This window comes from Schistocerca nitens, chromosome 3, assembly GCF_023898315.1.
Source record: "Schistocerca nitens isolate TAMUIC-IGC-003100 chromosome 3, iqSchNite1.1, whole genome shotgun sequence".
In the NCBI taxonomy this organism is placed as follows: Eukaryota; Metazoa; Arthropoda; class Insecta; order Orthoptera; family Acrididae; genus Schistocerca; species Schistocerca nitens.
This window is the reverse complement of record NC_064616.1, coordinates 995,043,749-995,058,744: the sequence shown is the minus strand read 5'-3', so window position 1 is coordinate 995,058,744 and position 14,996 is coordinate 995,043,749. Positions and strand designations below refer to the sequence as shown.

The following is a 14,996-nucleotide window of genomic DNA, read 5'->3' as shown; positions in this document are numbered from 1 at the left end:
CTTTAAAATTCTTAGGGCATAGCACACAGATGATAGTTTTCTATACAAGTTATTTATATGTATGTCCCACTTTAAGTCTTGCAGAACCCATAGATCCAAGAATTTTGTGACACATTTTCTATGGGATCATTTTTTAATTAGACTTGAATAGACATTTGATTAGTTGGAGGAATTAAATGAAAATCGACACACACACAGTTTTTTCAGTATTTATAATGAGTTTGTTTTTTGTGAAACAATCAGAAAGTCTTTTCATAGAACTTTCTGCTGTGGACCACAAAGTTTCTGGACTGGATCCAGTGAGCAATATGCTCGTGTCATCGGCAAACAGGATAGTTTTTGTGGGACTCATATATTCAACTAAGTCGTCCACATAAATCAAGAAGAGTAGCGGACCTAAGATTGAGCCCTGCGATACACCATACTTTATTGGTAATTCCCTAGAAAGAAAGGAGTTTTTTCTTGTTTTATTCATTTTGTTTATCTCATACTGAAGTGATACTTTCTGCCTGCGGTTTTTTAGATATGAACACAACCAGCTATGTGCTACACTTCCGACTCCTCGTCTTTCTAATTTTTCAAGCAGAATGTTACGGTCCAGGATGTCAAAGGCTTTTAATAGATCTAGAAAAATACCTGCAGCTAATTTATGTTGTTGTTGTTGTTGTGGTCTTCAGTCCTGAGACTGGTTTGATGCAGCTCTCCATGCTACTCTATCCTGTGCAAGCTTCTTCATCTCCCAGTACCTACTGCAACCTACATCCTTCTGAATCTGTTTAGTGTATTCATCTCTTGGTCTCCCTCTACGATTTTTACCCTCCACGCTGCCCTCCAATGCTAAATTTGTGATCCCTTGATGCCTCAAAACATGTCCTACCAACCGATCCCTTCTTCTAGTCAAGTTGTGCCACAAACTTCTCTTCTCCCCAATCCTATTCAGTACCTCCTCATTAGTTACGTGATCTACCCACCTTATCTTCAGCATTCTTCTGTAGCACCACATTTCGAAAGCTTCTATTCTCTTCTTGTCCAAACTAGTTATCGTCCATGTTTCACTTCCATACATGGCTACACTCCATACAAATACTTTCAGAAACGACTTCCTGACACTTAAATCTATACTTGATGTCAACAAATTTCTCTTCTTGAGAAACGCTTTCCTTGCAATTGCCAGTCTACATTTTATATCCTCTCTACTTCGACCATCATCGGTTATTTTACTCCCTAAATAGCAAAACTCCTTTACTACTTTAAGTGTCTCATTTCCTAACCTAATTCCCTCAGCATCACCCGACTTAATTTGACTACATTCCATTATCCTCGTCTTGCTTTTGTTGATGTTCATCTTATATCCTCCTTTCAAGACACTGTCCATTCCGTTCAACTGCTCTTCCAAGTCCTTTGCTGTCTCTGACAGAATTACAATGTCATCGGCGAACCTCAAAGTTTTTACTTCTTCTCCATGGATTTTAATACCTACTCCGAATTTTTCTTTTGTTTCCTTTACTGCTTGCTCAATATACAGACTGAATAACATCGGGGAGAGGCTACAACCCTGTCTCACACCTTTCCCAACCACTGCTTCCCTTTCATGCCCCTCGACTCTTATAACTGCCATCTGGTTTCTGTACAAATTGTAAATAGCCTTTCGCTCCCTGTATTTTACCCCTGCCACCTTCAGAATTTGAAAGAGAGTATTCCAGTTAACATTGTCAAAAGCTTTCTCTAAGTCAACAAATGCTAGAAACGTAGGTTTGCCTTTTCTTAATCTAGCTTCTAAGATAAGTCGTAAGGTCAGTATTGCCTCACGTGTTCCAACATTTCTACGGAATCCAAACTGATCTTCCCCGAGGTCGGCTTCTACCAGTTTTTCCATTCGTCTGTAAAGAATTCGCGTTAGTATTTTGCAGCTGTGACTTATTAAACTGATAGTCCGGTAATTTTCACATCTGTCAACACCTGCTTTTTTTGGGATTGGAATTATTATATTCTTCTTGAAGTCTGAGGGTATTTCGCCTGTTTCATACATCGTGCTCACCAGATGGTAAAGTTTTGTCATGACTGGCTCTCCCGAGGCCATCAGTAGTTCTAATGGAATGTTGTCTACTCCCGGGGCCTTGTTTCGACTCAGGTCTTTCAGTGCTCTGTCAAACTCCTCACGCAGTATGTTATCTCCCATTTCGTCTTCATCTACATCCTCTTCCATTTCCATAATATTGTCCTCAAGTACATCGCCCTTGTATAAACCCTCTATATACTCCTTCCACCTTTCTGCCTTCCCTTCTTTGCTTAGAACTGGGTTTCCATCTGAGCTCTTGATATTCATAAAAGTGGTTCTCTTTTGTCTCTTTAATTTTCCTGTAGGCAGTATCTATCTTACCCCTAGTGAGACAAGTCTCTACATCCTTACATTTGTCCTCTAGCCATCCCTGCTTAGCCATTTTGCACTTCCTGTCGATCTCATTTTTGAGACGCTTGTATTCCTCTTTGCCTGCTTCATTTACTGCATTTTTATATTTTCTCCTTTCATCAATTAAATTCAATATTTCTTCTGTTACCCAAGGATTTCTATTAGCCCTCGTCTTTTTACCTACTTGATCGTCTGCTGCCTTCACTACTTCATCCCTCAGAGCTACCCATTCTTCTTCTACTGTATTTCTTTCCCCCATTCCTGTCAATTGTTCCCTTATGCTCTCCCTGAAACTCTGTACAACCTCTGGTTCTTTCAGTTTATCCAGGTCCCATCTCCTTAAATTACCACCTTTATGCAGTTTCTTCAGTTTCAATCTGCTCATAACCAATAGATTGTGGTCAGAATCCACATCTGCCCCAGGAAATGTCTTACAATTTAAAACCTGGTTCCTAAATCTCTGTCTTACCATTATATAATCTATCTGATACCTTTTAGTATCTCCAGGATTCTTCCAGGTATACAACCTTCTTTTATGATTCTTGAACCAAGTGTTAGCTATGATTAAGTTGTGCTCTGTGCAAAATTCTACAAGGCGGCTTCCTCTTTCATTCCTTCCCCCCAATCCATATTCACCTACTATGTTTCCTTCTCTCCCTTTTCCTACTGACGAATTCCAGTCACCCATGACTATTAAATTTTCGTCTCCCTTCACTACCTGAATAATTTCTTTTATCTCGTCATACATTTCGTCAATTTCTTCATCATCTGCAGAGCTAGTTGGCATATAAACTTGAACTACTGTAGTAGGCATGGGCTTTGTGTCTATCTTGGCCACAATAATGCGTTCACTATGCTGTTTGTAGTAGCTAACCCGCACTCCTATTTTTTTATTCATTATTAAACCTACTCCTGCATTACCCCTATTTGATTTTGTATTTATAAACCTGTAATCACCTGACCAAAAGTCTTGTTCCTCCTGCCACCGAACTTCACTAATTCCCACTATATCTAATTTTAACCTATCCATTTCCCTTTTTAAATTTTCTAACCTACCTGCCCGATTAAGGGATCTGACATTCCACGCTCCGATCCGTAGAACGCCAGTTTTCTTTCTCCTGATAACGACGTCCTCCTGAGTAGTCCCCGCCCGGAGATCCGAATGGGGGACTATTTTACCTCCGGAATATTTTACCCAAGAGGACGCCATCATCATTTAATCATACAGTAGAGCTGCATGTCCTCGGGAAAAATTACGGCTGTAGTTTCCCCTTGCTTTCAACCGTTCGCAGTACCAGCACAGCAAGGCCGTTTTGGTTAATGTTACAAGGCCAGATCAGTCAGTCATCCAGACTGTTGCCCTTGCAACTACTGAAAAGGCTGCTGCCCCTCTTCAGGAACCACATGTTTGTCTGGCCTCTCAACAGATACCCCTCCGTTGTGGTTGCACCTACGGTACGGCCATCTGTATCGCTGAGGCACGCAAGCCTCCCCACCAACGGCAAGGTCCATGGTTCATGGGGGGATCAAGGGATTTTAAAATACAGTCTAAGAATTTGAAAATTGCTGTCTGTATAGATTTAGACTTTCTAAAACCATGTTGTTGTACTGTAAGACGTGCATATTTATTTATGCAACTTAAAAGCCTGTCATAGAAGAGTTTTTCTAGAATTTTTGAGAAGGAACTTAACTGTGACATGGGTCGGTAGTTTGATATTTTTTCAGGAGAACCTTTTTTTAGCAGTGGTGAAACTTTTGCTGTTTTAAAAATATCTGGAAATACACCAGTTTTTAAAGAGAGGTTCAAAATTTTTGCCAAGTGGTTTGCTATGTAGTGAGCACATGCTTTTAATATGAAATCAGGTACTTCATCAAGACCACCTGACATTTTATTACTTAATGATTTAATTTTACTTATAATTTCATTGGGGTATGTTTCACACACATACATAGAAGCAGTCGAGATCCCTGACTTGCTGGAGAAACATGGGACTGGTCTTTGACAATGTACTTGAATGAGGTCTTCAGCTAGCGAGGTGAAATATTCATTGAATTTTTCCACAACTGAATTTGGATCTGTGGCTTTTGAGCCTTCTAGTGTTAATGATACATTCTTTTTCTTTGGCACTGAACTAAAAGTTTCTTTCTTTATAACTCTCCAAGAGGATCTCATTTTGTTAGATGAGTTTCTTATCAAATTGTCATTCCACATAATTTTTGCCTCTTTGACTACTCTACCATAGATTCTTTTGTAGGCTTTTGAATAATCTGTGAATTCTTGGGTTACTCTATATTTCTTACGGCAGTACTGTAGAAATCTGTTTCTCTCACTGGAAATTTTTATGCCTTTAGTTACCCATTGCTTATTATTATTATTAGGTTTTACTGTTTTTACTACTTTTGGAAATGCTACATTAAAATAGTGAAGAAAGATGCTCTGAAAACTCATGTACATGCTGTCAACATTGTTCTGAGTGGTGATGCTTTCCCAGTTTTTCTTCGCCAGTAAGAGATTAAAAATTCTAATGTTATCTTCGGAAAAGGTTCTTTTTTCAACTACTTTTCCGCAACTGCTACTACTTGTTGGCATTTCTATACACAGCAGCTGTGCCTCATGATCACTATAACCCATGCTCAGTACTCTGCTTGTGAATCTGTAAGTTGTTTCTGAGATGAATATAAGGTCAATAATGGAATTTGTGCATTCTGTTAATCTTGTTGGGCAGTGTATTGTGGGGATCATATTGAATGTGTTGGTCATATTTATCAAAGGATCTCTGGTGCTGCTGTCTTTTGAAAAATCAATATTGAAATTCCCACAAAGCATTACCTTCATATTTAGTGTACTTATCCTGTTCAGCAGAACCTCTAGTTTATTCATGAAGACTGGCAGGTTTCCACTTGGTGCTCTATATATGTTAATAACCATGAAATTAAGCTCTGGCAGTTTGGTAATGGAAAGTTCAAAGTCTTTTTCAATTGAGTCAATACAACTTTTACTGACATCACAGAACTTTATTTGTTCTTTCACAAAGATAGCAGAGACACCATGTTTGGAAAACTCTCGACTAAAATGACTTGCTAATATATATCCTGAGATTGAGGTTAATTTTACTTCATCATTTTGTAGCCAATGTTCAGCAATACAAATTATGTCTACGTTTAGTGCATACTGGAGTAGTGCTTCCAACATGGAAATTTTATTTGTGAGTGACTGAACGTTATGGTGTAGTATAGAAAAATCTGGGTATTTAGTAACTTTGGCTGAAATGGTTTCTGATTCTTTATCTAATGGCATTTCTATTACAGCACTTACCCTAAAAAATTTTCGGTATCTTTCTTGTGTGTGGCTTCTGTTTGCTGGTGGCAATCAGCAGGTGAGTTAACTTCTGGAGCTTGTATACGTTTTGCTTCATCCACATCTGTCCTCTTCAGTTTAAACCATTTAGTAATTTCGTTTGGCTGATGACGTGATTGTTTGTTTCTTGCCTAATCGGTTTAAGCCACTTGGTAATTTCCGTTTGGCCCATGGCAAAGCTTGTAACTCATCTAAAGCACTTCTTAATCTCCGTTTGTTTGTCACTTAGACTTTTTACTTCACTCTTCTTCAAAATGCGAGTACATATTTTTTCGGCTAGTAATTTCTTTCCTGGTGTATTTAAATGAAGTCCATGGACTCTATGAATATTCGCTCCAATCTGTTTATATCTACATCACATGTGTGATCTATTGGATGCTAAATAAATACATAAATAAATAAACAAAATTCTTAAAGTTAGCGCATATTTCAGTGATACGCTCGTTTGCAACATTAATTTCGTGGTTCACACATGACCAGGGTGGTAAATCATGACAATGTGGGATGTTCACAATAAGTACATTTGTGTGGGTTAAATTATTTAAACATTTCCTCATTTCTGTAATGACCTTGTATGTCTCATTTCTATAGATGTCGTTTGATCCTCCTATTAACACAGTGAAATCATCTTTATTCACACTAACTATATCAGTTGATGTTGTTAGGTCCGTTATTTCACTCAATGGAGCCCCTGGCTTTACGAAACCAGATGCCTCGAAACTACATATTCTCATCAACATTGCAGAAATTTCACGGCCGTGACTATCACCTAACACAGGCCGTGACTATCACCTAACACAGATTGTTTTGTGTTGCACACTTTTTGTAACCAGAGGATTTAAGGTTTTTCTTTGCACCTGACTATTGTTGCTTTTTGCTGCACGTATTCTAAATGTTCTTCAGTTTGCAGTTTCGCTGGAGATACGTTTTTTAACTTAGTTTCCTTTGTTGCATTGAAGTCTGTGATAGTGTAGGTGTGCGCACTTATTTTCGGAGTTTTTAGAATAATGTCTAATATCCTCATGTTCTTTGGTATATATTGTAAGATCTTGATGTAGTAATAATTATTATTATAGTTTTGAATTATCACATAATTTCTTTGGTTGTCGTAGATTCTTTGATTCATGGCACAGAAGATGATGTGAATAACATCTTTGAAACAGTAAAACTAAAGAAATGGGCTTTTAACCCTGAACTTAGATAATTTGAAAGAAACAATTTTTGTAACACAGAAAAATATGTTTTCTTGTGCAGGGAAACACTTTTTTATTGCATAAGACTACTATGCAGCACTATTCAATTGCAGTTGCCGCCATCTGAATATAAACAACATACCGTAAATTCCTCATTTCCATAACACCATTTGGAATGGAAAGTAAAAGATTATAATCCAAATGTAAGCCCGAAAGTCCATTAAGTTTCACTACTTCATTGGGCACAGTCTGAATCTGTAAAAACAAAATAAACTCATGAATAAATTCTTATAAAATGTGTTCACTTGTAGAAGCTCTCAGGAGGAACACTATCAATGCAACATTTCAAGGCTTCTGCAGTAATTATTTAATGCTGTCACCTGCAAAGTTACACTCAAAAAGTCTAAGCAGAATACAAACAATGGAATGATTACTGTCAACAACTGACTACATAGTGGAGGTGTAGAATAATGTACAGGCACATACACTAAAGTTTAAACATATTATTTTTATTAAAAGAGTGCTTGCTGGACTGGGTAAGTGGTCATCTTGTGCAGAGTTCGTGATGTGAGCAAGAAAGATATGGCTAGGAAGAGGATGACGAGAAAAGGAGGACAAGGGAAGAGAAAGCTCAACCTGCTGACGATTTGAGGGGGCAGAATAGAATGGAGGTACAGAAAGACTACAGAAAACAATGTGGATAAGAGTTCAGAAACCTATAAATCAAACCAGTCATACTTCCAGAGTTAAGCAGTAGTGAAAAGTAAGACTCTGATAGTGGGGCAGGGGTTGAGGGGAAGATACAAGGAATTAGATAACAAGTGGGGCCAGACTTAGGTGTAAAATAGGGCCTTGTATTTATGGCCCAAGGAGGGATGGGGGGAGGACAGTTTTAATCTGTACAATTCATGAAGTTTAGTTAAAAATACAGAGTGCAAGGGTTGTGGAGCAGTCACTAAAGTTAATCTTGCAGTGTTTAGTAGAATGATTCGCTAATGTGATGGTCAAAATTGCTTTTGATTAATAGTTTTGTGGTGGTCATTCATAAGAATGAACTACTCATCAATTGGAAACAAATTAGAGTAGCAGTTACAGTTTTATTTTTTAACAATGGCTTTCAGCCGACAGGGTCATTTTCAAGTGGTCATCTGCTTGACACCCCATTTTATACTATTTAAAAATTCTTCTGCAGTGGTAAGTGAAACATTTTGTGGTATGCTCTCATTGTTTCCTTTTTTAATATAGTAGTAGTAGTAGTAGTAGTAGTAGTAGTAGCAGCAGCAGCAGCAGCTTTATTCATCTGTAGACCTCTTTTTACAAGGATATAGGCCATGTCAAATTATTTACAAGTTTAGACCAATTTAAAATAAGCTTCTAGTTAGGACAATCATTAGATTTACTCCTGGTATACATTTTTTTTTTTCAAATAACTTATTAATAATGTAATGCCACACTGTTCACTCGTATCTCACTACCAGTCACTGCACACACCATACATACATTGTTTCAAAACACTTCACACACACACACACACACACACACACACACACACACACACACACACAGGTCATCTCTGGGCCATTTTCTGTGCCACAACTTCCCATTTGCTATCCTGAAAAACTGAGGCAGCATCCCTCTATAATGAGTGAGATGTTGAGCTCAGAAAGAGGAAGAGGTGTTAGTGTTGTGCAATGAATAGCTTGGGGGTAAGGTTTTCTAGAAAAGGAAAAAAAAACATAGTTTGAAGGTGTTATGTGGAATGTTGGATGTTTTATAATCATCATTATTATTATTATTTCTTTCTTTTCTCAGACGTTATGTCTGGTCAAAAATGGAAAGTGACGCGGACCTTGATCAAGCGTGACTACCTTTTAACTGTACGGTATATGTTATATTGCATTTAGGAACTTTCGGGTAATTGAACATGTATCAATAATTACGGATTTCTGTAGTTGTATATATGTGTTTGGATGTAGCTGTATTGCATTGATGTACTGGTGGATATTGTGTGGTATGACTCCTGTAGTTGATACTATAATTGGTATGATGTCAACTTTATCCTGATGCCACATGTCTTTGACTTCCTCAGCCAGTTGGATGTATTTTTCAATTTTTTCTCCTGTTTTCTTTTGTATATTTGTTGTATTGGGTATGGATATTTCGATTAGTTGTGTTAATTTCTTCTTTTTATTGGTGAGTATGATGTCAGGTTTGTTATGTGGCATTGTTTTATCTGTTATAATGGTTCTGTTCCAGTATAATTTGTATTCATCATTCTCCAGTACATTTTGTGGTGCATACTTGTATGTAGGAACTTGTTGTTTTAAAAGTTTATGTTGTAAGGCAAGCTGTTGATGTATTATTTTTGCGACATTGTCATGTCTTCTGGGGTATTCTGTATTTGCTAGTATTGTACATCCGCTTGTGATGTGATCTACTGTTTCTATTTGTTGTTTACTAAGTCTGCATTTATCTGTTGCGGTATTGGGATCTTTAATAATATGCTTGCTGTAATACCTGGTGTTTATTGTTTGATCCTGTATTGCAATAATGAATCCTTCTGTCTCACTGTATATATTGCCTTTTCTTAGCTATGTGTTGGATGCGTCTTGATCGATGTGTGGCTGTGTTAGATGATACGGGTGCTTGCCATGAAGTGTTTTCTTTTTCCAATTTACTTTCTTCGTATCTGTTGATATTATGTGGTCTAAAGAGTTGTAGAGGTGGTTATGAAATTGTAGTGGTGTAGCCGATGTATTTATATGAGTGATTGCTTTGTGTATTTTGCTAGTTTCTGCTCGTTCTATAAAGAATTTTCTTAAATTGTCTACCTGTCCATAATGTAGGTTTTTTATATCGATAAATCCCCTTCCTCCTTCCTTTCTGCTTAATGTGAATCTTTCTGTTGCTGAATGTATGTGATGTATTCTATATTTATGGCATTGCGATCGTGTAAGTGTATTGAGTGCTTCTAGGTCTGTGTTACTCCATTTCACTACTCCAAATGAGTAGGTCAATATTGGTATGGCATAAGTATTTATAGCTTTGGTCTTGTTTCTTGCTGTCAATTCTGTTTTCAGTATTTTTGTTAGTCTTTGTCTATATTTTTCTTTTAGTTCTTCTTTAATATTTGTATTATCTATTTCTATTTTTTGTCTGTATCCTAGATATTTATAGGCATCCGTTTTTTCCATCGCTTCTATGCAGTCGCTGTGGTTATCCAATATGTAATCTTCTTGTTTAGTGTGTTTTCCCTTGACTATGCTATTTTTCTTACATTTGTCTGTTCCAAAAGCCAAATTTATATCATTGCTGAATAGTTCTGTTATCTTTAGTAATTGGTTGAGTTGTTGATTTGTTGCTGCCAGTAGTTTTAGATCATCCATGTATAGCAAATGTGTGATTTTGTGTGGGTATGTTCCAGTAATATTGTATCCATAATTTGTATTATTTAGCATGTTGGATAGTGGGTTCAGAGCAAGGCAGAACCAGAAAGGACTTAATGAGTCTCCTTGGTATATTCCACGCTTAATCTGTATTGGCTGTGATGTGATATTATTTGAATTTGTTTGGATATTAAGTGTGGTTTTCCAATTTTTCATTACTATGTTTAGGAACTGTATCAATTTAGGATCTACTTTGTATATTTCCAATATTTGTAGTAACCATGAGTGGGGTACACTATCAAAAGCTTTTTGGTAATCAATGTATGCGTAGTGTAGCAACCTTTGTTTAGTTTTAGCTTGGTATGTCACCTCTGCATCTATTATCAGTTGCTCTTTACATCCTCGTGCTCCTTTGCAACAGCCTTTTTGTTCTTCATTTATAATTTTGTTCTGTGTTGTATGTGTCATTAATTTCTGTTTAATGATTGAAGTTAATATTTTGTATATTGATGGTAGGCATGTTATGGGGCGATATTTAGCTGGGTTCGCTGTGTCTGCTTGATCTTTAGGTTTCAGATAAGTTATTCCATGTGTAAGTGTATCAGGGAATGTGTATGGGTCTGCAATGTAACTGTTAAATAATTTAGTTAGATGTGAATGTGTTGAGGTGAACTTCTTTAACCAGAAATTTGCTATTTTATCATTTCCAGGGGCTTTCCAATTGTGAGTAGAATTAATTGCTTGGGTGACTTCATGTTGCAAAATTATCACTTCAGGCATTTGTGGTATCATCTTGTATGTGTCTGTTTCTGCTTGTATCCACCGTGCATGCCTGTTATGTTGTACCGGGTTAGACCATATGTTGCTCCAGAAGTGTTCCATGTCTGTTATGTTTGGTGGATTGTTTATTTTAATGTGTGTGTTATCTATTGTCTGGTAAAATTTCTTTTGGTTTGTGTTGAATGTTTGGTTTTGTTTCCTTCTATTTTCACTTTTTTTGTATCTTCTGAGTCGTTTGGCTAATGCTTGTAATTTCTGCTTCTTTTCGTCTAATTGCTCTGTCGCTGCTTGTTGTGAGATTTTACCTAACCTTTTTCGTTTTTTTTCCGAGATTTCATTTCTTATAAATTGTGTTAGCTGTCCGATGTCTTTTCTCAGTTTTTCTATTCTGATCTGTAGCCTGTGTTGCCATGCTGGTTTTGTGAGTTTCTTCTGTGTGTTGGTTGGTTCTGATCTCTGTCTAGTGTGTATATTTAGTGTAGTGAGTGCTCCTATATAAACCAGTAGTTGTAACTCTTCCATAGTTGTGTTTTCATTTATTTTGTTGTGTATGATTGTGTTGATAGTTTTTATTGTTGTTTCGACTTGTGGGTTATTTGGTGGTCTATTATTATTATTATTATTATTATTATTATTATTATTATTATTATTCTCCTACTTTGTTTTATCTAAGTAATCCTTCAATGTATAAAATGTACTGCAAAACAGGTACTTTTTAGCTGCCTTTTTAAATAATTGTATTTTTGCAGTTTCTTTTATCTCTTTTGGTAATTCTGTTGTACAGTTTTATTCCTTGGTACAAAAAGCTGTTTTGAGGTTTATGTTTATTTTTTCTTGGCAAATGTAAGTTGAGACTAGCTCTTGTTGCATAGTCATGGACAGAGCTGTTTGTGCAGTAATTACCAATGTTATTTTAGATGTGTGCAACTGACTGATAAATGTATTCACAAGGAGCAGTTAAAATCCCCAGTGTTTTGAACAGATCTTTACAATGAGCTCTACTACAATTTTTGGTTATGATTTTTATGGCTCTTTTCTGGAGTCTGAAATTTGAGTACATATTTTGTGCATTTGTTCCCCAAAAAAGAATGCCATAGCTAAGAATTGAATGTACATATGAACAGTATGTACCTAAAAGACACTGCATGTTACACACTGATGATAGGAGACTAAAAGCATAACATGCTGATGACATTCTGTTTGCAAGTACCTTTGTGTGTTCACACCACTTCAACTGAGAATCAATAGTCATTCCCAGAAATTTTGCATTTGTTACACAGTCTATCGAAGTGCCATCTACATTTAACTGAACATCATAATTTTTCCTCTTCAAACTGAAATTCATGGCATTAGTTTTCTTTATGTTCAATGTCACTTCATTGCTTATTGACCAATCATGAATATCCTTGAGAGCTTCATTGTTTTCTCTGCAAGGAGTTCTCTTGTTTTCTCAGTGACTATAATATTGCTGTCATCAGCGAAGAGAATTTTTTCACCATGAGTAACACTACTGGCAACGTCATTGATGCATATCAGGAATAGTATTGGTCCTAATATGTTACCTTGCAGAACCCCTATATTAATGTATTTTAGTTCTGATAAGCATTTTACTAAATGTTTGGATCTATTTGAAGTATGTATTATCTTCTTTGTACTCTATCTGCTAGGTATGATCGAAACCAGTCATTAGCTACCCCTCTTATTCCTAATGCTTCTAATTTATTTAATAGAATCTTGTGGTCAACTGTATCAAACGCCTTAGAAAGATCCAAAATATGCCTGTGACACATTCATCTTTGTCAAGAGCATCAAGCACAACCTTTGTACATTCTACTACGGCCGACTCCGTATTTTTGCCACTTCAGAAACCAAACTGTGATTTGCTTAAAAGATTGTATTTATTCAGGTAATTCATTAATCTTTGCTTCTATTATTTTTGAGAATGGTGACAGCAGGGAAATGGACCGTCAATTTTCTGTGTCTTCTTCATTACCTTTCTTAAGCAAAGGTAAAACTCTTGCCTGTTTTAACTGCTCTGGAAATGTCCCTGATGTGAAGGATTCATTTAAGGGGCCTTGTATAATCTCTATGCATTGTTTCAGTACACACAGTGGTACTTCATCTAAGCCTACTGACCTTTTATTTTTTAGTTTTTGAACTGTTATATTGACTTTATTCTCTGTAGTTGGAAGTAACATCATTGCATTTAGTGCGACATTATTTACAGGTGTTATATTATTTGTTTTGGGGAATTATTGCTGTAACTTCTCTGCAGTACTTGAAAAATGCTCATTCACGTAGTCTGCAGTGTGTTGTGGATTATTTATTACCTTATCCTCCTCCCTTAGCAGTATGTTATTCTGGGTTTGTTTGCCTCTCCCCTTTTCCTTTTTTATAACATCCCAGACTGCTTTGTTTTTATTGTTTGTATTATATATTATTTTGTCATTAAATGACTTTTTTGCAGCAACCAGCACCTTCTATAAATCTTTTTGTATCTATAATAGAAATTTAAGAATTCTGGATCACTGCGATATTTTTCAAGGAACTTAAAATACCTAAGTGTTTGGGAGGACTTTTTAATACCTGCTGTTATCCATCTGTTTTTGTGAGATATTGATACAGACATGCATATTTTTGGAAATGCCTTTTCAAATTTCAATTTAAATAGTGTGGAGAACTTAGAAACTTTCTTATTCACATTGGTTTCCCTATACATTTCATCCCAGCTTTATTTTGCTAGTTCCTTTGAAAAATCTTTTATTTTGATTTTGGATAGATTTCGTATGTAGGCTTGTAATTTAGGGAATGATTCGATACTTTATTTATTTATTTATTTATTTACTTATATCCCATAGATCCAATACTGCGAGGCATTCGCATGGATGTAGGACGTGTCAGAATTATTACAAATAATACAAAAGGAATACATAAAAGTACCTCATGCAAGAAGATATCTGGTTTAAGACAAAATACACATTAATAGGTATAGAAAAAATTACATTAATGCACAATAGCACATCAAATTATTAAATGAAAAAATCAATTACAGTTAACTCTACTGAAATATTCTTCTACCGAATAGAAGGAATTATCTAATAAATACTGTTTGAGCTGTTTAAATTTGGGAAGCTCTTGGATAAGTAATTTCAGTGATGGTGGGAGAGCATTGAACACCTTGCAGCTTATGTAACGGACTCCTTTTTGTACAATAGTAAGGTTTTTTGATCCATAATGGAGGTCCATCTTCCTCCTGGTATTGTGGGTATCATTGGTTTTGTACGATTGTCCATTTTTACCAATGAAACATAACAGGGAGTAGATATATTGGCATGCAGTTGTCAGTATCCCTAATTTTCTGAAAAGGTTCCTACAAGAATGTCTAGGCTGGACTCCGCTCATTATCCTAATAACTCTCTTTTGGGCAATGAATATTTTTTTGGATAGTGGCTGATTACCCCATGAAACTATGCCATACAGCAATAATGCATGGAAATAACTAAAATAAGCAGATTTTGTGGTGTCTCAGTCACATACAGTGGAAATAATACGAACAGCGAATGTTGCTGGGCTGAGTTTTTTGTGGAGGTGCAAAATATGTTCAGACCATTTTAGACTGTTGTCAATGTGTACACCCAGAAACTTGGTTGGCTCAACTTTTAGTAACTCACTACCATTCAATGTAATACTTAATTGATCATCAACTTTTTTCCTTACTTGGAAGTGCACAAACTGGGTCTTATTAACATTTAGTGATAACCCATTATTTAGAAACCAATTACATACTTCACTAAAGAAAATATTGGCCGATTCCTCAAGATTGAGGTTGGGAGTTTTGTTGATGAGGATAGAGGTGTCATCAGCAAAAA

At 36.2% G+C, this 14,996-nt stretch overlaps 1 protein-coding gene across 11 annotated transcripts in view; it reads right to left on the bottom strand.

The window, feature by feature from the left end:
- Window positions 1-14,996, bottom strand: part of LOC126249060 (leucine-rich repeat-containing protein 58-like) — a 173,283-nt gene that overhangs the window by 68,355 nt on the left and 89,932 nt on the right. For all 11 annotated transcript variants that reach the window (XR_007545598.1, XM_049950707.1, XM_049950703.1 and 8 more), the window contains exon 5: window positions 7,104-7,216. Coding sequence is in view for 10 of the 11 variants with exons in the window: in XM_049950707.1 (XP_049806664.1) it covers window positions 7,104-7,216 (113 nt within the window). In the remaining variant the exon portion in view is untranslated. The remainder of the gene's footprint in view (window positions 1-7,103; window positions 7,217-14,996) is intronic.